The sequence below is a fragment of the Gekko japonicus genome, unplaced genomic scaffold (genome assembly GCF_001447785.1).
Source record: "Gekko japonicus isolate JY-2015 unplaced genomic scaffold, Gekko_japonicus_V1.1 scaffold3885, whole genome shotgun sequence".
NCBI classification, from domain to species: Eukaryota; Metazoa; Chordata; class Lepidosauria; order Squamata; family Gekkonidae; genus Gekko; species Gekko japonicus.
The window spans coordinates 53715-77810 of record NW_015173253.1 but is presented as its reverse complement, the minus strand read 5'-3'; the positions used below and the strand labels follow the sequence as shown (position 1 = coordinate 77810).

The 24096-nt window shown below is 51.4% G+C and overlaps 1 protein-coding gene across 1 annotated transcript in view; it reads left to right on the top strand.

The window, feature by feature from the left end:
• Nucleotides 1-228: 228 nt before the first annotated feature.
• The window catches only part of RNF216 (ring finger protein 216), a gene marked incomplete at its 3' end in the record, with an annotated part of 71839 nt that continues 47971 nt past the window's right edge, over nt 229-24096 (top strand). The window contains 13 exon segments of the mRNA XM_015422797.1: nt 229-324; nt 2051-2196; nt 4338-5162; nt 6999-7075; nt 8994-9096; nt 10169-10333; nt 11746-11860; nt 14197-14336; nt 15662-15712; nt 17777-17914; nt 20090-20238; nt 21944-21978; nt 21981-22015. Of these exon segments, the coding sequence (XP_015278283.1) occupies nt 264-324; nt 2051-2196; nt 4338-5162; nt 6999-7075; nt 8994-9096; nt 10169-10333; nt 11746-11860; nt 14197-14336; nt 15662-15712; nt 17777-17914; nt 20090-20238; nt 21944-21978; nt 21981-22015 (2040 nt within the window).

Here is a 24096-nt window from a genome sequence, read left to right as displayed (position 1 = left end):
AGCTGTTCTCTCAGGAGCAGTTCTGGAGAGAGCTCTCTCAGCCCCACCGACCTCACAGGGTGTCTGTTGTGGGGAGAAGAAGGGAAGGAGATTGGAAGCCACCCAGAAGCCACCCCACCTCTTCTTCTTCTTCCTCCTTTGTGCTGTATCCAGAGGCTATCCCGCCCTAGATGCATGACCCCGCTGTTGTCTCCTCTCCAGGTGCTCTTGACGGACTGACTGCCATGCTCAGGCGTTCGCTTTTGCGCGCATAGCTTTCGAATATGGAAGAGGGAGGTGTCAACGAAGAAGTAATCGATTTGAATGATTTCCACCCAGGGAAAGGTAAGGCGTTCATGTCCTGCTCCCGCCGTGTTTGCCCGTGAACCGGGCTTCTGGTGTCCCCGCCTTTCTGTCACTTGTGGCATTTGAGGTAGACCTGTCAGCCAAAGTTTCTTCCTTCAAGGCTGGATAACTCCAGTGCTTTCCTTCTCTTGGGACATGTCGGCCCAGGCTCATTGTCACCGAGCCACTGCTCTGTTGCACCTTTTTGAGTCTGCGGGCACAGACACAAAATGGCCGCCCGAAGGATGGCGGAGCCAGCCATAAAAATGGCCGCCCCGGCTTACCTTCAGCCACACCGTGAAGTTCCTTGTGATGCAGGCGTCAGCGACGGCCAAAGTCATGTTTTTTGAAACCTGCAGAGCTAATCCGATTTCCAGCGGCTAATCGGAAGCCTTGGTGGGCAGAAGCTCCACCCGGCCCCACCCACTTTCTAGAAACACTTGCTGGGCACCATAAGGTGTTGGCGGGCGCCGTGACGCCCATGGGCACCATGTTTGGGACCCCTGCTCTCAAGCTTCTGGAGATGTAAAAATAGAAGACTGCGGACAATTATTAGCAACAGTAAGGAGTAGGCAAGGGGGCCCTTTTTCAGGGGGGCAGGATGGTTCTTGCCGCAAACAAGCTTAATGTGGCATAAGCTTCCATTAGGTATGGCCACGAATAACACCCACCAAGGGAAGATCAAGGTTCCCATTGAAATTATTGAGCTGCGCCTCTGTTGTTTTGGAAATCGGGTTCCCTTTAACCAGCCACTGTTGAAGAGGATTGAAACCTCTTGATTTATTCCTGGGAGAGACGTACTGCTGTTATTCTTTCCGCGGAGGGTTTCCTCTACTGCTATTTTTTCCTGTTTGGAGGTCTCCGGACACTACTGATATATAGAACTACAGAGGGGGCCTTGCTGTTGGATTTGAGTAAGTTATTTCTTTACTAAATAGCCTATAATGGATGTGAGCAATTTGTCGGATATACGTTTACACGTTTCATTGGGTTATGACCACAAACCCACCGTTGTACTTTAATGAATGTAATATATAGTTTGGATCATATATCGTTGTGGATTGTTGATGGTCTTCCCTTGGTGGGTGTTATTTGTGGCCATACTCGTACGCTAAGGGTTCCCTGTTGTCTTTGACATCGCCCGCTCCATAAGGTAGTCATGGTATGTATCTTCACCTGGCAGACAGACCCCACGCACAGCACCAGAGGGGGAAATTAGGAACCGTGGCGTCAAATGGCCATTGAAGGGACAGACTGTGAGAGGCGAACAGTCATTTCATGGCCCACCCTTTGCCTTTTGTGCCCTGTATCTCTTTGTTCAGCAGCCTTTTGAGCCTACCCTTCAGTAAAAAAAAAATTCCCCTCTACAACCATTTGTGTATGTCTGCCAACTTAGGCTACACTTCGTGCATCTGGCGAAGTGGCTTCTAGTCCACCTTTTCCCATCAGCAGCAGCCTTCTGCTGTCCTCTCAGTGCCCAGGGTACCAGAGCCGTCCCAGTGCTAAAGATCTGCAGCTGTTGGCGGGCGTTGCCCGGGCGAGCGTGCCCGCGGCACGGCCGCCTCGGGAGTCGGTGCCCTTGAGCTTTTCTTCTGCACCGCCCTGATCGCAATGCAAACTCGGGGAACGTCTTCTAGTCTGAGGCTGTCAGGACCTCAAAGAATAGATCTTTACCGAGCCCCTGGAAAGCCTTAGCTGGTAGATAAGCCCACCTGCCTTCCTGCAGACGGGATAAACCGCAGGGACGAGGGGCTGATCACCATCTCGGACTCCTCGGACGAAGACTTCCCCCTGATGCTGGACATCCCCGTTCAACGGCTGTGGGAGAAGAAGGAAGACGACGACGATGACGATGTGGTCATCTTGATGGAGGTAATGCTGTTCCCCCCCCCTCCTTCTTACCTATTGGGGGGGATGCCTTTGGCTTTGAATGGGCAGCCACTGCATAGTGCACATGAAAAGGGCAGTGCGGTATAGTGAGAGTGGAGTGGTCCGAATGAGACTGTTTCAGAGGGTAACTGTGTCGGTCATCAGTAGGAGAGTCAAAGGTACCTGACAAAGTCCCAGGAGGTCACCTGTGTTGGTCTGAAGCCGTAGAACAAATTTAGAGTCCAGGGGCACCTTTGAGACCGACAAAGGTATGTTCAAGGTGTGAGCTTTCGTGTGCAAAGGGCACACTTTCCAAAATACATTGGAATGGGAAGTAATAAGAGTCCAGGGGCACCTTCAAGACCGACGAAGGTTTGTTCAAGGTATGAGCTTTTGTGTGCAAAGGGCACACTTTCCAAAATACATTGGAATGGGAAGTAATAAGAGTCCAGGGGCACCTTCAAGACCGACGAAGGTTTGTTCAAGGTATGAGCTTTCGTGTGCAAAGGGCACACTTTCCCAAATACATTGGGATGGGAGGTAAGAAGAGCCAAGGGGCACCTTGAAGACCGACAAAGGTTTGTTCAAGGTATGAGCTTTTGTGTGCAAAGGGCACACTTTCCAAAATATATTGGAATGGGAGGTAAGAAGAGTCCAGGGGCACCTTCAAGACCGACAAAGGTTTGTTCAAGGTGTGAGCTTTCATGTGCAAAGGGCACACTTTTCCAAATACATTGGAATGGGAGGTAAGAAGAGTCCAGAGGCACCTTTAAGACCAGCAAAGGTTTATTCAAGGTATGAGCTTTCGTGTGCCAAGGGCACACTTCTTCAAATGCACTGGAAAGGAAGCTAGGAGTTCAAACTTATAGACAGAGGCTGAACAGCAGATTAAATATGTAACATGATGCAGATGCTTTAAGGTATTCAAAGGGAAACTAAATAACAAGCTAAGGTCATGAGGTCAACAGTTGTTTTGATTTAATTAAGGGGGGGGAAGGACTGCAAAGTAATAAATGTGTCAAAATAGGGGATAAATGTGAAAAGGCGTCTTTTCTAATTGTGGGAGGTAAACTGCTTGGAAACTACCCTGAAAATCTCGTTGATCTCTTAAGGGGCTACTGGATCCGAATCCAGATAATGCACTTCCAGTACGCCTTCAGTGCACTTTGCAACTGGATTTTGCCGTGTGAGAGGCAAAGTCCACTTGCAAACGGTCACTGGGGTGGATTGAAACGGCGTTATTTAGCATGTGTGGAAGCGCCATAAGACTGGCAAGAGCCTGATCCAAATCCACCCCTCGGCTGTGAACTCGCTGGGTTTTCTTGGGCCGGTTTACTCTCTTCTGAACCAACCTACCTCTCCAGGTTGTGGCGAGAAAAAAAGTGAGAACCAGGCCAGGATTTTTTATTTATTATTATTATTATCATCATCATCATCATCATCATCTATAATATATTTAATAATAATAATAATAATAATAATAAATCCTGGCCTGGTTCTCACTTTTTTTCTCGCCACAACCTGGAGAGGTAGGTTGGTTCAGAAGAGAGTAAACTGGCCTCCAAAACAGTCCAGTGGCACCTTTAAGACCAAGTTCTGTTCAGGTACAAGCTCTCCCTCCTCTGTGAGGGCAGATGTGCACATCCCCCCCCCCAATAGCTAGCAATCCAAAACAAGGTGGCCTAGCATATCATGTAGCTCCACAGCTACCGGCTCCCAGCGGTTTGACTTTGCCTTACTACAGCCAGCCTCTACCCCAGATATTAATGGTGGTTGTTGGTAGTAATGAGGGCAGCTCCTAGTTAAAAACCTGATGGAAGGCCCTGCGGATAAGAGGGATCTTTGGCTAATCTCACCCCACTGGTTATTGTGTTCCAAGCCGATCCCCACGGATAAGAGGGATCTTGTGCTAATCGCACCCCACTGGTTATTGTGTTCCAAGCCGATCCCCAAGTGGGAGTCTGCCGCTTAAAATGTGTCGCCCAAAAATAAGGGGTGCGGGGAAGGGACCTTTTTTTTTGGTTTACTGCAAACATCCGTCCGTCCCGCCCCCAAAGCGGAGCGTTGGATGTTTGCTTGGACCCAAGAGGCCCTCCCGAAGAGATGCTTCGTCCCGCTGACTCCTGTCCGTATCCTCTTTTAAGACGGCAGCCAAGCGCGTCCGGCGGCCCAACGTGATCAGGCCCACCGCTCACTGGCACGGCGGGAACAAGGCGGGGGAAGGAGGCTCCAGAGGCGACGGGGCCACCGGGCCTCACGACGGGCAGAAGGCGGCTGTTTCCCTCCGGCGACACCCCGCCCGCCGCAACTGCGTGAAGGCGAGCAGCGTGACGCTGGGCAAGCGCAAGAGCGAGGGCGAGGTCTTCGAGCTCCCAGAGTCCCCGGAACCCGCCACACCAAAGGAAGAGGACGGGGCCGTTCCGAAGCCAGGGCCCAGCGTGGCTCGGACGAGAGAGGCGAGACAGGCCCGCAAGGAGGAAGTCATTAATTTGGAGGATGTAGTCCTGGTGGCCGACCAGGAAGACAGGGACCGGAGGGATGGGGAGTCGCAGCCAAGGCGAGTGCCGGACCTTGGGGGGGCTGTCCGGTGCATCCAGGAGAACGCGCGGCTCGACCACCCGTACTTCCAGCCCGCGGAGAAGGAGGCCCGTGCCGTGGGCGATCGCCTCTCTCCCCGGCCGGCGCAGTTGGAAATCGATCTCGGGCCGCTACCCAGGGCATACCAGGAAGAGATCCCCGGGCCCGCCTTCCCGCGACCCGAACCGCAGCAGGACGGCATCCCCGGCCCCGCCTCGCCTCGTCTGGCACACCCGCCGGAGGAGAAGGGAGGGCACCCAGTGGCGATAAACGAGCAGGCGGGCCCGGCGTTTCCCGTGCAGGGGTTGCTCGAGTCCGGCGCCGGCGGTGTTTTCAAGCAGGCCGCTCCTTGGCTGGACAAAGACCTCACCGCTTTGCTCGTCAGGGAAACGGTGAGTGGCAATTCCCCCATTAATTGGGCAGGGGATGTTGGGAAAGGGTTCCGTGCTCACCAGCGGAGGTAGTAGGGGTGCCCGGAATCCCCGGCAACCAGCAGGGGTAGGGGGGAATTACCGGCAGCAGACTCGAGGCCCAGGCCTGCCCCTGGCAACGCAGCAGGGTCATCCCGGCCCCGGCGACCTGGGGACGCTCTCGTACTTGGGCAGAAACTCTATGCTACGAGCCATTTTTACCCTAGAGGGGTTTTTTTGTTCCGATACCAGAATGTACCCACATCGCCAGCAATGTGATGGCGTCCCCGCCGGTACGTGCAAGGTGCGACGCCAGCAGCAGAGGCTCAGGCCTCCGTTTGCTTGCTCGTAAGTCCTCCCCGCCCACCAGCTGATCGACACAAGGGGAGGGGCCCCAGAATAGAGGAATGCCCCCCCCAGTGGGAGTCTGGGAACCGTAGAGGGGTTGCGGTGTGGGACTAAGAGTTTAGAGCAGGGGTGGCCAAACTGGTTTAACGTAAGAGCCACATGGAATAAACATCAGACCTCTAAGAGCCGCCAGGCATATATAACACGAACCTTCTTTTTAACATTAAGCGAGACCGCCAAAAGTAAAAACAAAAGGGGTAAAAGCAGATGTTGGTAATGATATTCATTTGTCCAGTGATATTTACCTGTTTGCTAGTGATCTTTATTGGTCTAAGAGAGAGAGAAAGAGAGAGGTGGAAAGAAAGAATGAAAGAGGTGGAAAGAGAGAAAGAGAGAGGTGGAAAGAAAGAATGAAAGAGGTGGAAAGAGAGAAAGAGAGAGGTGGAAAGAAAGAATGAAAGAGGTGGAAAGAGAGAGAGAGAGGTGGACAAAGAACGAATGAAAGAGGTGGAAAGAGAGAAAGAGAGAGGTGGAAAGAAAGAATGAAAGAGGTGGAAAGAGAGAAAGAGAGAGGTACAAAGAACGCAGAGAGATGGGGAAGTGAGGGTGGGGGAAGGAAGGAAGGAAGGAAGGAAAAGAGAGAGAAAGGAAGGAAGGGAGAAGGGGGAAAGAGAGAGAAAGAGGAAGAAAGGTGGAAAGACCACTGGCTGGGGAAGGGAAGGCCGATCAGGAGGCACGCCCTCCCCTTTGCTTTCCCAGCTGCCCTGCTGGGAGCTGCACAATATGTGTGAAAGAGCCACCTGTGGCTCCCGAGCCACAGTTTATCCAGCCCTGGTTTAGGGTGTCCGACTAGTATCTGGGAGCCCTGGGTTCGAATCCCCGCTTGTGCCATGGAAGCTCTCTGGTGGCCTTGGGCCAGTCACGCCCCCTCAGCCTAACCGACCTTTGCTGTGGGGGTAAAACAGAGGAGAGGAGAATGATGTCAGTCGCTTTGGGTCCACGTTGGGGGGGAAGGCGGGACTCCAATGAATTAAATAAATTCTCTCCCCCCAGTCCTGACCAGTGTTCCCTCTAAGCTGAGTTGGTGTGAGCTAGCTCACAGTTTTTTAGCCTCCGGCTCACACATTTTTGTCTTAGCTCAGGAAGGAAGGCTCCAGAGCAGACTAATTTAATGCAGTATCCAAATCGCCTGCTCACAACTTTAAAGCCAGTAGCTCACAAAGTAGAATTTTTGCTCACAAGACTCCACAGCTTAGAGGGAACATCCTGGCCCGTCCTGCTCTGCCGTGAGCACTGCCGTCGGGAGCGCTGCTCCGTCTTGAGCGCCTCCTTTTTTATTTTCCCCCCTCATGCTCTTTTTTTGTGTGTGTCTGGAGGGTTGTTCTCACCCACTCTCCCGTTTTTTTGAACGCCCGTCAACCCAAAAGCCGTTGACGTGTTTGGGTGTGGTTTTCTCTCCCTCCCGTGCAGGAAGCGAGGTTTCCGGATATAACCAGAGAGTACATTGAGGAGCTGATACAGAGCAAAAACTACTGTGACTTGAACATGTAAGTGCGCCCCAGTAGCTTGAACGTGTGAGTGTGGAGGTTTGTGTGACACTTTTAGAATCCTGTTCAAAGTGCTCTTTTTTTTGGGGGGGGGGAAGCATGACGGATCTACGAGGTGGCCCGTCCGTGTCACCTGCATGCTTTCTTGGAATCAAGCTGGGATTCCACTTCTCTGCATTACTTCTGGGATAAGAGCTTTCCAGCAGGGGTGTCGAACTCATTCGTTACGAGGGCCGGATCCGACATGAACGTCACTTTGTCAGGCCGGGCCACGTGCGCCATAAAACATAATGCCGGGTACCGGAGATATAAATTTTATACCGGACACGGGCAAACCCAATGAACGATTATTTATTTATTTTTAACTCAAAATACCAGCACGCTCAAAACATTAACACTCTTAACAGTATTTCCTTACGGTATCTCCCTGATTCCCGCTCACCCACTTCCACTGCCTGTTACGCATTAGCACTGGGACGGTATACAGGGAATATAAGAACATAAGAATGTTGGATCAGGCCAGTGGCCCTTCCAGTCCAACACTCTGTGTCACACAGTGGCCAGAAATACCAGATGCCGTCAGGAGGTCGACCAGTGGGGCCAGGACATTAGAAGCCCTCCCACTGTTGACTCCCCCAAGCACCCAGAAGACAGAGCATCCCTTGCCCCAGACTGAGAGTTAAGAACATAAGAGACGCCAATGTTGGATCAGGCCAAAGGCCCATCCAGTCCAACACTCTGTGTCACACAGTGGCCAGAAATACCAGGTGTCATCAGGAGGTCCACCAGTGAGGCCAGGACACTAGAAGCCCTCCCACTGTTGACCCCCCACCCAAGCACCAAGAAGACAGAGCATCACTGGCCCCAGAGCCCCTATCTATACCTTGTGGCTAATAGCCACTGATGGACCTCTGCTCCATATGCTTATCTAATTCCCTCTTGAAGCCATCCAGGCTTGTAGCTGCCACCACCTCCTGTGGAAGTGAGTTCCACGTGTTAATAATGCACATAACAATAAGGGACATAATGCACAGCCCCTGTCATAAGAACGTAAGAGAGAAGCCAATGTTGGATCAGGTGCAACATCTGGTGCAGCACTCTGGGTCACACAGTGGCCAAAAATACCAGGTGCCATCAGGAGGTCCACCAGTGGGGCCAGGACATTAGAAGCCCTCCCACTGTTGACCCCCCCCCAGCACCAAGAAGACAGAGCATCACTTGCCCCAGAGTCCCTATCTATACCTTGTGGCTAATAGCCACTGATGGACCTCTGCTCCAGATGCTTATCTAATTCCCTCTTGAAGCCATCCAGGCTTGTAGCTGCCACCACCTCCTGTGGAAGTGAGTTCCACGTGTTAATAATGCACATAACAATAAGGGACATAATGCACAGCCCCTGTCATAAGAACGTAAGAGAGAAGCCAGTGTTGGATCAGGTGCAACATCTGGTGCAACACTCTGTCACACAGTGGCCAGAAATACCAGGTGCCAGGAGGTCCACCAGTGGGGCCAGGACATTAGAAGCACCAAGAAGACAGAGCATCCCTTGCCCCAGAGCCCCTATCTATACCTTGTGGCTCATAGCCACTGATGGACCTCTGCTCCAGATGCGGCCTCTAATGTGGCCCTTAATCAACTGATTACTTTTATTGCCATATGACAAAGGCTGTCTATTATGTCCTTGTCTACTCTCCCAGTGCTAATGAGTAATGGGCAGTGGAAATGGGAGAACAGAAGAGAACAGAAGAGAAGGCAGTGTTGGGTCAGGCCAGTGGCCCATCCAGTCCAACACTCTGTCACGCAGTGGCCAAAAGTACCAAGTGCCATCAGGAGGTCCATCAGTGGGGCCAGGACGCGAGAAGCCCTCCCACTGTTGCCGGGCCCCCCCAACCCGCTGTTTGCCCCTCCTCTCTTGCAGCCTTTGTAATTTTCTCCTGGAGAATCCAGATTATCCAAAGAAGGAGGGCAGAGTGGTTTTAAACCCCAACAGCAGCCTGCTCTCTAGTCAAGAGGAGACAAAGGTGAGTGGGGAGCTCTCGTGCGCGGGGTAGATTCCCCCCCCCCCAGTTCTGCCTCTGGCCTTGCCTTGTGCCATTCCGTCCCGCTGATCATTAAATCCGCAGCTCTCTCCCGGATGGATACTCCGGCTAGCCTCGTCAGGATGGTCGTCGAGGGGTCCCTCAGTCCTCCCTGAGAGCAAACTTAAATAAAGCGGCTCGAGTGTTGGGAATAGGGGACACTTGAGTTTGAATTTCCACTCAGCCACCAAAATTTGGGCGGTCCCCTATCTTTGATGCAGGGGTAAAAGTGGCGGCGGGGGGGGGGTGGACACGACGATGCCCATGCCTTTGAGCTCTGCTCCTTGGAGGAGCAGCAGGTGAACACGAGTCATGCGTTGTCGATACCCGCCGCCGACCCTGGCTCTCCCTTTTCCCTCCTGGAGATGTAAAATTTCCGGAAATGTTGAAGCTTGGGAAAAAACCCGTTTCCCCCCCAGTTTTTTTCAGGGAAAAATGGAAATTTTCGGAAAAATTGAAAAAAAATGCTACATTAGCATTTCTTTTGTCTTTTCTAGATTGAAAGCCATTCCGTTACTTTAGGAACATAAAATATAACTATGGACATTTTTACTTGGCATGAAATTATCACAACTAGCATATTAAAAAATGTAGTGTCTCCAAACAGAATACCCACCCACATGCAAAAACAAAACTGAAACCTTTTTCTATTTTCTTCTGACAATCGCGCCTCCTAAAGGAAGAAGTGCATCTTGTTCTTGCATTGGAGGGTTCAGTTTGTAACCTAGGACTTGCTTGTCCTCAGTGCACAAAAAATCAATCTGATACCATACATATATATATATTAGAAATGATTTGGAAAATATTTGAACGCCTGGTCTTAAAATATTTTATTCATCATGTTAAAATAAAACGTTCCATAATCTTTTTTTTTTTTCCTTTTCTTTTTCCAATTTTTCGGGAAAAAAACAAAAAGGGCTTCAGGAAAAAAACGGGGGAAACCCCGGGTTTTTTCTTCGATTTTCTCCGGGTTTTTTCCCGGGCCTTCACATCTCTATTCCCTCCCTCCCTTTAGGTGCCTAAAGTTGACTACTTTGACTTCGCCAAGCTGGCCCCGCTCGACCAGCGTTGCTTCATCCAAGCCGCCGACCTCCTCATGGCCGACTTCAAGATGCTGAGCAGCCAGGACATCAAGTGGGCGCTGCACGAACTGAAGGGACACTATGCAATCACACGCAAGGTCCTCCCCCTTTCCCGGTTCCCGTCCTTCCTGTCTTTCTAGCTCCCCTCCGTCTTCTTTCAGGGGCCTTTCTCTGTGCTTGAGAGAAGATGTATAGCCCTGAGTGTGCCCTGTAGCTCAGCAAGTCTGGTTGCTATTTGGATGGGGTGGGGGTGGGGGAGCCAGTTTGGTGTCGTGGTTAGGAGCGCGGACTCTAACCTGGGAGAACCGGGTTTGATTCCCTACTCCTCCGCATGCAGCCAGCTCGGGTGACCTTGGGTCAGTCACAAGTTCTCTCAAGGGCAGTTTCTCTCAGAGCTCTCTCAGCCCCACCGACCTCACAGGGTGTCTGTTGTGGGGAAGGGGGGAAGGGAAAGGAGTTTGTAAGCCACTCTGAGACAACTTTGGGTAGTGAAGGGCGGGGGTATAAATCCAATCTCCTCCTCCTCCTTCTTGAAAAAGAGCCGTTTCTGTCAAGAGCTCTCTCAGCCCCACCTACCTCACAGGGTGTCTGTTGTGGAGAGGGGAAGGGAAAGGTGATTGTAAGCCGCTCTGAGACTCCTTTGGGTATTGAAGGGTGGGGTATAAATCCAATCTCTTCTTTTTCTCCTCCTCTTCTTCTTCCTCCTCTACTTCCTCCTCCTCCTCCCTGGAGGAAAAGTGTGACACAAGTGTAAGTAGAATGCTCTTGTTTTATTACATTTATGTCACACTTTTCCTCCAAGGAGGACTTCTTCCCTTCGTCTGACAAAGATGTGAACGTGGGGGCTGTATACTTAGGGACTTATAAGCCGTGTTTCCTCTAAGCTGAGTTAGTGTGAGCTAGCTCACAGTTCTTTAGCCTCCAGCTCACACATTTTTGCCTTCGCTCAGCAAGGAGTGGCTCCAGAGCAAACTAATTTACACAGCAGCCAAATGGCTCGCTCACAGCTTTAATGCCCGTAGCTCACCAAGTAGAATTTTGGCTCACAAGACTCCACAGCTTAGAGGGAGCATTGGTTGTATGGAGCATTGTTTCGTGTTTTCAGATTGTATAAGAACTGGGCTGCCATTCTGCGTGAAATCGTTGAGCGTTGTATCCCACTTTGAGACGCAGGAGTGTTGTGTTTGTGACATCTAGTTGGGAGCCAATGTTCCCTCTAAGCTGTGGAGTCTTGTGAGCAAAAATTCTACTTTGTGAGCTCCTGGCATTAAAGCTGTGAGCGAGCCATTTGGCTGCTGTGTAAATCAGTTTGCTCTGGAGCCATCCCTTCCTGAGCGAAGACAGAAATGTGTGAGCCGGAGGCTAAAAAACTGTGAGCTAGCTCACACTAACTCAGCTTAGAGGGAACACTGGTTGGGACTTCCTATCTTGGCTGTTGCAAGTGACTCTAGGGACGTCCACTTGCTTCCGCCTGCCCATCTGCCGTTTCTCCGTTCTTTGCTTCTTTCAGGCCTTTTCCGACGCCATCAAAAAATGGCAGGAGTTGTCTCCCGAAGCCAGCGGGAAGCGAAAAAGGAGGAAAGAGATGAACCAGTATTCCTATATCGATTTTAAATTCGAGCAAGGTGAGTCAGCAGGAGAAGGACGTGCAGGACAGCAATGCGGGTCCTGTGAACTTTGACTGATCACGAGAGGAGGGAGGGTTGCCTCAGTGCTTAGTTCTCGCGCCGCCCTTTCTTGCACGCCCAGGGAAAGGCTGATCGCCACTTTGGGGTCAGGAGGCCATTTTTCTCCAGGCCAGTTTGGCTGGAGAACCCGGAGGTTTTTTTGCCACCTTCTGGGCATGGAACAGGGGGTCACTGGGGATGTGGGGTGGGGGAGGTAGTTGTGAATTTCCTGCAATTGCGCAGGGGGTTGGACTAGATGACCCTGGAGGTCCCTTCCAACTCTGCGATTCTGTGATTCTAGGTAGGACCATGGAACGTGGCTCTCTCCTCAGGGTTGCCACTTTCGGGAAAGCCAGGGAAATTGGGTCTGAAGTCAGGGAAATTGTGATTAAAATAGATTCAAGCAGTGGATTTTTGACCTGCCACTGCAAGACCTTGATCTGTCCTTGTGGCAACTGGAATAGAGAAGGAGCAGAACACAAGTAGAACTCAATGATGCCCTTTCCCAACCGTTTGAGATGGAACGTTCATATGATTTTTAGCGTACCTTTAAAACAATAGCAAAAATGTTACGCCATTTGTTAGCATTCAGAGTTTACTTGAATTGAAATTTGTATCTTGGTGTGATTTTTGGTGCAATGACAGAACAGATGTTGCTGCAGTTAACGTTGAAAGAAGCTGATATTCAATCTCTTTGACAGATATTTTTGCAGTTGAGGCTTGTGTAGCTGCAGAGTGGAACCTTTCCTTGCATTCATGCAGTACGACCAGTGTCCCCTCTAAGCTGAGGTTAGCGTGAGCTAGCTCAGTTTATTAGCCTCCGGCTCACACATTTTTGTCTTAGCTCAGGAAGGAGGGCTCCGGAGCAAACTGATTTACGCAGTAGCCAAATCGCTCGCTCACAGCTTGAATGCCAGTAGCTCACAAAGTAGAATTTTTGCTCACAAGACTCCACAGCTTAGAGGGAGCATTGGTTCTGACTCACCCATTTTTGTCTCCACTCAGGAAGGATGGCTCCAGAGCTTTTATGCCATAGGCAAATCCCTCACTCACCACTTTCATGCCAGGAGCTCACAAAGTAGAATTTTGGCTCACAAGACTCCACAGCTTAGAGGGAGCATTGACCTATTCGTTTTTTTAACTTGTGTGGTTATATTTGAATGGTGGTCAGGGAAATTGACAAAAGTTGGTCAGGGAAATGAAAAATAAAACTTTAGTGGCAACCCTGCTCCTCCCCCCCCCCGAAAACAGCTGCTGTGCCAAAATTCAAGCACTGTGGAACGGATAGGCCAATGGGGGGGATAGGAATGGATAGGTGGGGGAGGGAAGCAGAGCGAGCCGCAGGCCCAGAGAATGTAATGCATGGGTCCCCAGCCTTTTTGCGCCGGTAGGCACCTTTGGCATTCCGATGCAAAGTGGAGGGCACAACGACAAAATGGCCGCCATGTAGGGCTGCCAAGTGGGGGCGGGTGGTGGGTAAACCCCCGCTTTGGAGGCCCGATTTCCGACGCCGCGGAATCGGGCCCCGGGGGGGGAACCCCACCCCGACATGCATGTCACACCAGAGGTGACGCAACCACGTCGATCGCGTTGGGGACGTGGCCCGGATTGTCGGAGGGGATCAGACGATCCGGGCCATGCCCCCAACGTGGTCGACATCGCACGTGCGCATCCAAGGATGGCTCCCGGAGCCCAGCGAGGCTCCCCCGCCGGTGAGCTTTTTTGACTTGGCAACCCTACCGCCATGGTATTTGGAGCCAGCCACAAAATGGCCGCCACGAAAGGCGGAGCCACGCACAAAGGAAGCCCTAGGGCGGGGGGCAAGAGGAGTAATTTGCCTCCTGAATCGTATAATTTGTCTCTTGAAACAGGGAATAGCCCGGACCAGTGTTCCCTCTAAGCTGAGTTAGTGTGAGCTAGCTCACAGTTTTTTTAGCCTCCAGCTCACACATTTTTGTCTTAGCTCAGAGAGAATAGCTCCAGAGCAAACCAATTCATGCAGCAGCCAAATCGCTGGCTCACATCTTTCGTGCCAGTAGCTCACAAGGTAGAATTTTTACTCACGAGACTCCACAGCTTAAAGGGACCATTGGCCCGGACCCTTTCTCCCCCTCCCGAAGCTTTCGTTAGGGTAACCAAGGCAAGTCCCACGCCTGGTCTTTGAACGGCGTGGGCGACTCGAGTCGCAGAGCAGGTGAGAACGGGGAATCGGGAGCTTTCCCGCTGTTCCCCTCCTCACTCTGGCGTGTCTGTTTCCCTTCCCGGGTCGCGCTGCCGACGGCCCCCCCCTCCAGGTGACATGAAGATCGAAAAGCGCATGTTCTTCCTGGAGAACAAGAGGCGGCACTGGAGGAGCTACGACCAGCTCGCCCTCCTCCCAGCGGTGCAGTCGGAGCGGGAGTTTTACGAGCAGAAGGTGAAAGAAATGGCCGAGGTGAGTAGCGGGCCGTGCACAATGTCTGGGCGTTAATGGCCCCTGCCAGGGCTTTTTTTGTAGAAAAAGCCCAGCAGGAACTCATTAGCATAATAGGCCACACCAACACCACAAATTTGTTAGCATATTAGCCACACCCCTGACATCACAGCTCATTAGCATATTAGGCCACACCCCTATGTCACCACACCCACCTTTTGCTTCTCATTCTGTTTACTTTGTTTGTTGTCAAAACCCTGGGCTTTTTTTGTAGCAGGAACTCCTTTGCATGTTAGGCCACACACCCCCTAATGTAGCCAATCCTAATGAGTTTCTGCTGTTAGGTGTGGCCTATTATGCTAATGAGTTCCTGCTGGGCGTGGCCAACTCAGGAGCCAGCCGGAACTCCATTCCTGTGCGTTCCTACCCAAAATAGCCCTGGCCCCTTCAGTTCAGTGGCGCTCTTTATTGCCATCGGGACGGTGCCTAGGCGGCTCCGGGTCTTACCCAGTAGACTCACCTGCTGCCTGAGCGGTGCATAGATGTTTCCCAGGATAAATGTGCAAAGGATGCGTGAGTGAGCCCAGATTCACCTATCTGTGGTTTGCACCCGGCAGGTGCAATCGAATTGTGAGAAGAGCCCTGACGGATCAGAACTGTGGTCCATCAGGTCCAGCCTCCCGTTTCCCACCGTGGCCGACCCGTCGCCCTGGAGGGCCAATAAACAGTGCAATACAGGCCAAGGGCCCTGACCTGGACAACCCAGGCTGGCCCGATCTTGTCAGGGTTTGAAAGCTAAGCAGGGCCGGCCCCGGTTGGTACTTGGACGGGAGGCTGTCAGCTAAGCCGCCATGAGTAGGGAGAGACGTTCTAATTGTTATGCATTCCTTCCCATGCGCTTAATTGCTTCCCAGCTGCAACGCTTATCTGTAAAGAGGTACTGGAGGAGTGTGGTGTCTACCTTCCGTGGGATCGTTCTGGTTCCCAGCTTTGCTACCGTTAGAAACTCTTCCTGTCTCCCGTGCGCGGGAGCCCATCTAATAGGGTATTGCTAAAGGGGGGGGGGCGCATACGAATGCCCTGTATCCTATTATGCGCATGGGTAGCCCGCCATTCCTAACAGAATGTCAGGATCCACAGCAAAACAACGAAGTACACGCTTCCAGGAAGGTTTTACTTTTATTGAAAAGCTATAGATGCAGTAACACGAACACTGTTAGGAATGGCGTGTACTTCATTGTTTTGCTGTGGTGAGCCGAGGGTCTGATTCATTCGGAGGCAGCTTTGTGCGTGTTCATTTGAGGTTTCTCGTCGCCTCTGAAGCGTTCGTCTGTGTCTCTTTTCAGCACGCGGATTTCCTCCTTGCCCTGCAGATGAATGAGGAGCAATACCAAAAAGTAAGTGAACTTGTTTGCCCAGAGAGAAGTCGTTCCCACGGCACGCTGGTACCTCATTTTCAGGAAGTGGCGTTCCGATCTGGCACAAGCTGGCCCCATGCAGCCCCAGTGAGACCTGTGGAGCCCCTTCTGTGGCAAACCAGGCCCCGGCTCAGCACACCCAAGGCTGTCTTTCCTTCAGGCCACCCACATTTGATTCAGCTGCAAGGAACTGTCGATACTCCATGTTCTTATTTGGGTTTCCCCCTTTTTTGCAAGAATCACTGGATGCCAGTGAAATGTGATGTCTTGCGTCAAAGCTGCAATGCGCCAGTCTAACGGCGGCGGGTCTTAATCGCTGGCCGTTTTGGCCCATCCTATAGAGCAGTGGTGGCGAACCTATGGCACGGGTGCCAGAGGTGGCACTCAGAGTCCTCTCAGTGGGCACGTGTGCCATCGCCCCAGCCAGGCCCAGACCATCCTTAAAGTGTCGAATTCTCTGCCAAATCATTTTAAGTAAATGAAAGCATTTGGGATTGCTTTCCTTACTTTGTTTGGATCCTCTTAAGTTAATGTATGAGTTGTTTTTTCTAGAGTAAAACCTCAGCATTCAGGTTCAATTGCCGTGTTGGCACTTTGCGATCAATAAGTGGGTTTTGGGTCGCAGTTTGGGCACTCAGTCTCTCTAAAAGGTTCGCCATCACTGCTGTAGAGTCAAGGAGTCCAAGCAGCCTGTCACGGTAGCCGTGGGCCTCAGATTTATTTTTATTTATTTTGTTAGACTTCTATCCCGCCTTCCCCGCACTGTAGGCTCAGGGCGGGAACCAACATATATGTCTACAACAATGCAGATCTGCCGTTAAAACAATTCATAACTTACAATTAAGATCTGCCATCAAAGTGGACTCACAATAAAGCGCATTATAGCAACCCATTTGAAATCGGTAGGCTCACCGTTGACTAAAACAATAACGTGCCTCAGCGGATAATATTGTGGTCCCACCCGGCTTCTAGGGACTGCAGTCACTGGAGGGGGCCCCGGATCAAATGGATGCCCACCAATGTTCCCTCTAAGCTGTAGAGTCTTGTGAGCAAAAATTCTACTTTGTGAGCTACTGGCATTAAAGCTGTGAGCGGGCGATTTGGCTGCTGCGTAAATTAGCTTGCTCCGGAGCCATCCCTTCCTGAGCGAAGACAAAAATGTGTGAGCCGGAGGTTAAAAAATTGTGAGCTAGCTTGCACTAACTCAGCTGAGAGGGAACACTGATTGCCCACGGCCTAAAGGCCCGGTGGAAGAGCTCCGTCTCGCAGACCCTGCGGAACTGTAAAGGGTCCTGCAGTGCCTTGATCTCATACGGTAGCTCATTCCACCAGGCAGGGACCAGGACCGAAAAAGCTTGCTGGTAAATGAAAGACTTCAGCCTGAGGCCCTGGAGAGCTGCTACCAATCTGAGTGGACGATACTGACCTTGATAGACTAATGGTCTGATTCAGTATGAGACAGGTTCATGTGTGATTTGCTGTTAGGTTAAGGGTAAAGGTAAAGGTTCCCTTGCTCGAAAGCCAGTCGAGTCCGACTCTAGGGTTGCGGTGCTCATCCCCGTTTCCAAGCCGAAGAGCCAGCGCTGTCCGAAGACGTTTCCGCGGTCATGTGGCCGGCATGACTCAACACCAAGGCGCACGGAACGCTGTTCCCTTCACACCGAAGCGGTACCTATTTATCTCCTTGCAATGTCTTGCTTTCGAACTGCTCGGTTGGCAGGTTAGGGTCTTTGCAAAAGCTTGGCTACCGATCCATTTGGGAGCATTTGCTGTGTCCAGCAGATCGAGCGGGCATCGGGGCTGGTCCCGCACGGCTCGGAGATGCGCAAATGATTTAATCAAGCAGGTGGGCCGAGAGAGTGTGGATCTCTCCCGCACTTCCGGTCGCACACGCTTTGCCTCGCCACGGCGTCCCTGACGCAGCCTCCCTACCCATGGCGTCCCACAGCAGGAACGAGGCCGCGAGCATGCCGGGAGATTCCGTTGTGGCTTCTTTCCAGAGCGGGGATTAATCTCTGGGGGGGGGGGACTTTGGTTCGGCAGGACGGCCAGATGATCGAGTGCCGCTGTTGCTACGGGGAGTTTGCGTTTGAGGAGCTGACGCAGTGCACCGACGGCCACTTGTTCTGCAAGGAATGCCTGATCAAGTACGCTCAGGAGGCGGTGTTTGGCTCCGGAAAGGTGAGGAGGCCCTCGGGGGAATGGGGAGGGAAAGGAACGAACACATTATGATGAAAGAAGTGAGCCGTGACTCACGAAAGCTCCGCCCCTGCCATAGATTTCGTTAGTCTTTACGGTGCCGCTGGACCTTTTCTCTACCGCTGCAGACAGACTCACAGGGCGACCCGTCTTGATCTAAAGACTTTAGGGCAGCTTTGCAAATTACTATGTACGGTACAAAACCGGCACAGTTCTACGAGGATCTGGAAGGCCCAAGTTCAGATCTCCTCTTTGCCGTTGAAGGTCGTCGGTTGAACTTAGGTCTGAGAGAGGGTGACTTGCCTGGCCAACTTCTCAGGGTCATTGTGAGGATGAAACGGAGGAAGGGACGGCGGTTTCTTAAGCTGCTTTAGGTCCCCATCGGGGAGAAAAGCAGGGTGCGGATATCTGGATCAGCGGTCCCCGACTCTTGATAGGATGACCCGTGAGCAATGCTCCCTCCGAGCTGTGGAGTCTCGTGAGCCAAAATTCTACTTTGTGAGCTGCTGGCATGAAAGTTGTGTGCGAGCGATTGGGCGACTGCATCAATCAGTTTGCGCCGGAGCCATCCCTTCCTGAGCTACGGCAAAAATGTCTGAGCCGGAGGCTAAAAAACTGTGAGCTAGCTCACAGCTTAGAGGGAACACTGCCCGTAAGTCCAAAGATGCTTCCTATGGTGACCCATCCAGAGGGTTTGGGAGCCCTCAGCAAACTATGACCTTTGGCACACATCTGGTTCAGCATTCCATTATGTTACAGCGGTGTCATGATCCTTGGCCTACAGTAGGCCTGTTACCAGGGCCGGGGCGTTTTCGGTGACGGCTCCTACCTGGTGGAATGAGCTCCCGGAGGAGATCCGGGCCCTGCGGGACCTGGCGCAGTTCCGCAGGGCCTGCAAGACGGAGCTCTTCCGCCAGGCTTTTGAGTAGGAGCCGCCACCATCACTATACCATCACCGTACCACCACCACTCAATGGAGTGGGTGTCATCGGGGAACAAGACGACCCTGGGAGGAAGGACGGATTGCTGTATCACTTGGAGTCTATTGTGTCACTTTGGGGCCACTCTTTATGTGTGACCCCATCGGTTATTTATGACATCTGGAGCACTTGTATTTTTACATGAATGATTGTTTTATTGTTGTTTTATCCTGCTTTTATCTGCTTAGCTTGGCACATGTGCCTCATAAGCTGCGTTCGTGTGAGCCAGCTCACTGTTTTTTAGCCTCCGGCTCACACATTTTTGTCCTCGCTCAGGAAGGAGGGCCCCATTGCAGGAGTGGCCAAACTCGCTTAACATAAGAGCCACCTAGAATAAACGTCAGACGTTTGAGAGCCGCAAGACATGAACAAATATTGCGTGTTTTGATTGGGAAATATGCAGATCTGCTTTTATTAATATTAAATCGATAACCTGAGATGGGGAGGGAGGGGAGAAGGGGAGAGAGAAAGAAAGGTGGAAAGAAATAAAGGTGGAAAGAGAGACAATAGATGGGGAGAAAGAGAGAGAGAAAGAAAGGTGAAATGAAATAAAGGTGGAAAGAGAGAAAATAGATGGGGAGAAAGAGAGAGAGAAAGAAAGGTGGAAAGAAAGAAAGGTGGAAAGAGAGCAAATAGAGGGGGGAGGGAGGGAGGGAGAGGTGGAAAGTAATCAGCTTTAACATTAAATGTGTCCTCCAAGCCCCGCCCCACCCCCCACCCCGCCGGCTAGCTTGGCTTGGAGAAGGGATTTAAAGGGACAAACCCCTGCTCCAAGCTGGCTGACGGGGATAGGGGGGCTTTGAGAATGCATTTAAAGTCCGAGTTGCTTTCTTTCTCTGCACTGGCTGCCCTTTGCTTCCCCAGCCACTGTAGCAGGAGCCGCACAATATGTGTGAAAGAGCCGCATGTGGCTCCGGAGCCACAGTCTGGCCACCCCTGCTCCAGAGCAAACTAATTTATGCAGCAGCCACATCGCTCGCTCACAACTCTTAACGTCGGTAGCTCACCAAAGTAGAATTGCTGCTCACAAGAACTCCACAGCTTAGAGGGAGCATTGGTCTCGACCCACAGGTCGGGAAACACCGATCTAGATAATGCACAGGTGAGCGTGAACCGACTGATGCTTGACTTCCTGTGATCTCTGCTTTCCCCCCCCCGCCCCTCCCTCTGCACACAGTCGGAGCTCAGCTGCATGGAAGGGAGCTGCACGTGCTCGTTTCCGACCAGCGAGTTAGAGAAGGTCCTCCCGGAGAACATCCTCCGCAAATACTATGAGCGGAAGGCGGAGGAAGAAGTGGCGGCCGCCTGCGCGGATGAGCTGGTCAGGTAAGGGGCAGCGGTTGGGCCGGGATCGGGTCCCCAGTCCCCCAGGGTCGCCGCGCATGTGGCCCGCTTCCGGCCGCCTCTGTAGCCAGTCCTGGTGTGCACGCCACTGCAAGACCAAATTCATCGCGTTCATAAGTTATCATAAAATGCTTTTTTAAAGCGTGATCCTTAAAAAAATAATAATGCAGTGTTGTGATTCTTGAACAGATGCTTAGTTTTCCTGCCGTTTCTGCTTTATTCTGGTTCCCCTTTTCTTTCTCCCTTTTCATTTCCCACCCGTCTGTTTTGGGGGGAGCTAGGGAGAGTTAAGTGGTTGCAGCAACGGCTGCTAATTACTTGTGTAGAAATAAGTCACTGAGAGCGCACACAGTGCTGGAGGCCCCAGGAAAACGAAATACACCGAAAAAGCAATTTCTAGCAATCATCTATAAAGACCTTTGCAAGCTTATTGGTCTGATAGTTATTTTAAAGTTAAATACAGTGTCACTAGAAGGAGACTTTGTAAAGTGAGACTTTGAACATATGTGTACAACACATCTTCTAGAATAAATCTTGAACATATATGTGTACCATGTCAAAGGACAAAAGACAAGCCGCAACAAGATGCAAGCCAACAAACCAAAAACCACTGTGATAAAATTAACAATGACACATTTAATAATTCTGTGAGCATCAATTTGTGAAGCTATTAATCTGACAATATAGTTAGAGAATTCCGACATAAGCAAAGCAGAGTCCAACGTAATCATATCCTCAATGAGTGCACCGGTTTTTGTACTCATTTCACCAATCTTCCTCATGAGTAGTCTTACAAAGTTGGAAGGTGTCAACCTCTAGCTGTTCTAGCTGTTTTCCAGCACGGGGAACATTGTCAGTTATTATAAAAAGAAGGTTTTCTGCCAGATAGATAAGAAAAGCTGAAATGCTACTCCCTAATCGAGAGTTACTAGCCAACAATGTGAAACGGAGAGCAAATGCCAGCCAATTTAAAGTAGGCCTGTTGCCACATAAAAATTTTGGACTGGCTGCTACGACTAGAAATTGGCTTGCTCCTATTCAGGTACTTGTGTATATATATTCACCATTATATATATAAAATTTCTATGCAGCTTCATCACCCAATAGACACCCTGTGAGGTGGGTGGGGCTGAGAGAGCACTGACAGAAACTGCTGTTTTTTCAAGGACAGCTCTTATCAGAACTACAGCTTGCCCAAGGTCATCCAGCCAGGTGCAAGTGGAGGAGTGGGGAATCAAACCCGGTTCTCTCCCAGATTAGAGTCCGCGCACTTAACCACGACACCAAACTGGCAGATCCCTGTGCCGTGGGGGCAGCTGCTGCCGAAGCAACATTTAAAAAAAATTGCACAGCCAATCAGAAGCTTTGCTGGGCAGGCCCCAGCCACTTCCTAAAAACCCTTGGCGGGTGCCAGGAAAAGTATCAGCGGGCACCTTGGTGCCCATACGCACCACGTTGGGCACCTTTATGTTGGAATAATACGTGAGTTCTCCCCACCCCTTAGCATCCTTAGCTTGCAGAACGGGGCGTTTCCTCAGGGCCTGTGGCCATAGGCTTGCTTTCGGAGCCAGGGGGCTAGAAACAGAAGATCGGGAGGGCGAGGGGCGTCGCCGACAAACCCCGCCAGACGGTTTGAGCCGGCACCTGATACGCGACCCGCTGATCTCCGCTCCACCTTGCTCCCCAGGTGCCCCTACTGCAACTTCCCAGCCCTGCTGGACAAGTTTGGTTCAGCTGCCCCAACCCTCGCTGCAGAAAGGTAAGCGGGACGGGGGGCGTCAGAGCCGTAGGTGGCGCGACTGCAGCATCGAATGGGCAGTCTGGTCTCTGCTGCCGTTTAGGACACTAGTTTGACGAGCGGGCACCAGATTTTGAAAAAGGGGACCTTTGCCCATAGCGGACGTTTATCCAGTCAGCGAGTCTGTGTATTTTTCTGGGTGGAAATTGGGAGGGGAGGGTGCCCCTGTAAGGTTTTGCAGACAAATAGCCACTAGGTGGCACCGTAGGCTCATCCACAGTCAGAACCACTTCTTGTTTAAAAGTGAACCACATTTGGTTTGAACTAGCTCTGTGTGCATGTCTCTCTCTCTCTCTCTCTCTCTCACACACACACACACACACACACGAGAGAGAGAGAGAGAGAGAGAGAGAGAGTGTGTGTGTGTGTGTGTGTGTGTGTGTAATGGGTTCAGGCTTATCTGGAGGTATTTTCATAAAGCCCCAGCTAGGCAGCTGAGAAGCACCATATCATTCGGTGGCAGATGGTGGGAAAATGTTAAGCTTAGTACAAAAGCCGCAAACGGTTGTACATGCTCAACGGCAGACGGGTGATGCTTAATGTAACTTCCAGGTTAGACTACTGTAATACATTTTGTATGGGGCCGCCCTCGAAGGTGACTTGGCAACTGCAGCCGGTCCAGAATTCAGCAGCGCGCCTCTTGTTTGGGGGCAGGCATTTTCTGCCTGCAGTGTCGCATTCATTTCTGGGCGCAATTCAGTTTTAACCTTTCAAATCCCTCCACGCCCTGGAACCCACGTACTTGAAGGACAGCTTCTCCGGATACGGGCCCCCCGCGCCAGTGGGAGGTCAGCACATGGTCATCTTTTGGTGATCACAGCTTTCCCATTGGCTGCCCCCATGGGTTGGTCTGTCGGATTTCCCCATGGGTTCGTGCTGTGCCAAAAGAGCTTTATTCTTGCATGCGTTTGGCAAACCGGAAGGGGTGGGTGTCGTTGGACCAGGTTCACTTGGGCATGTGGAGATGGTCTTTTGTCGTGGAGTTGGAAGTTCCTGTGTTGCAAAATCATGGTACATATTTCTACGGTCATATATTGGTTCCTAAGTGGTCTCTATTTGAAGCTTTGTTCATAATTATCTTGGGGTTTTTTTGAGGATGGTAATTTTAAAAATTGTTTACCTTGTATTTTGCAGGGGGGGTTATGTGGCTCTTGTGACCAAAGAAACAGGGCTAAATGCTTAATAAGTCTGAACAGCAGCTGCATGTGGAGGAGTTGGGAAGGAGGAGGAGGAGGAGATTGGATTTATACCCCACCCTTCACTTGGAGTCTCAGAGCGGCTTACAATCTCCATTCCCTTCCCCTCCCCCACAATAGACACCGGGTGAGGTCGGTGGGGCTGAGAGTGCTCCTTCGAGAACTGCTCTTTCCAGAACAGCTCTGAGAGAACTTGTAACTGACCCAGAGTCACACCACCAGCTGCATATGTGGAGGAGTGGGGGAGAAGGAGGAGGAGATTGGTTTTATACCCTGCCCTTCACTCAGAGTCTCAGAGCGGCTTACAATCTCCTTTTCCTTCCCGTCCCCACCACAGACACCCTGTGAGCAATGTTCCTTCTAAGCTGTGGAGTCTTGTGACCACAAATCTGACCCAATTTTCCCAGACTAGAGTCCGTGCTCTTAACCACTATACCAAACCGGCTCTAGAGTTGGATTTATACCCCCACCCTTCTCTACCCGAAGGAGTCTCAGAGTGGTTTACAGTCTCTCCTTTCCCTTCCCCTCCCCTCCCCACAACAGACACCCTGTGAGGTAGGTGGGGCTGAGAGCAGCTCTGAGAGAACTTGTGACTGACCCAAGGTCACACCAGCAGCTGCATGTGGAGGTGCGGGGAATCAAACCTGGTTCTCCCAGATTAGAGTCCGCGCACTTTAACCACTACACCAAACGGGCATGAGTTGCAGCCTCTCAACGCCCGCCTCGTAAATTTCAGAAATGGGGAGCTAGAATAAACAGTCCTTGCTTCTAAGGCGATTGTTCTTTCCTCCCTTCGAAATCTGCCTCTCTCCTTCACCCATTAATGTGATTACAGGCGCTTTTTTT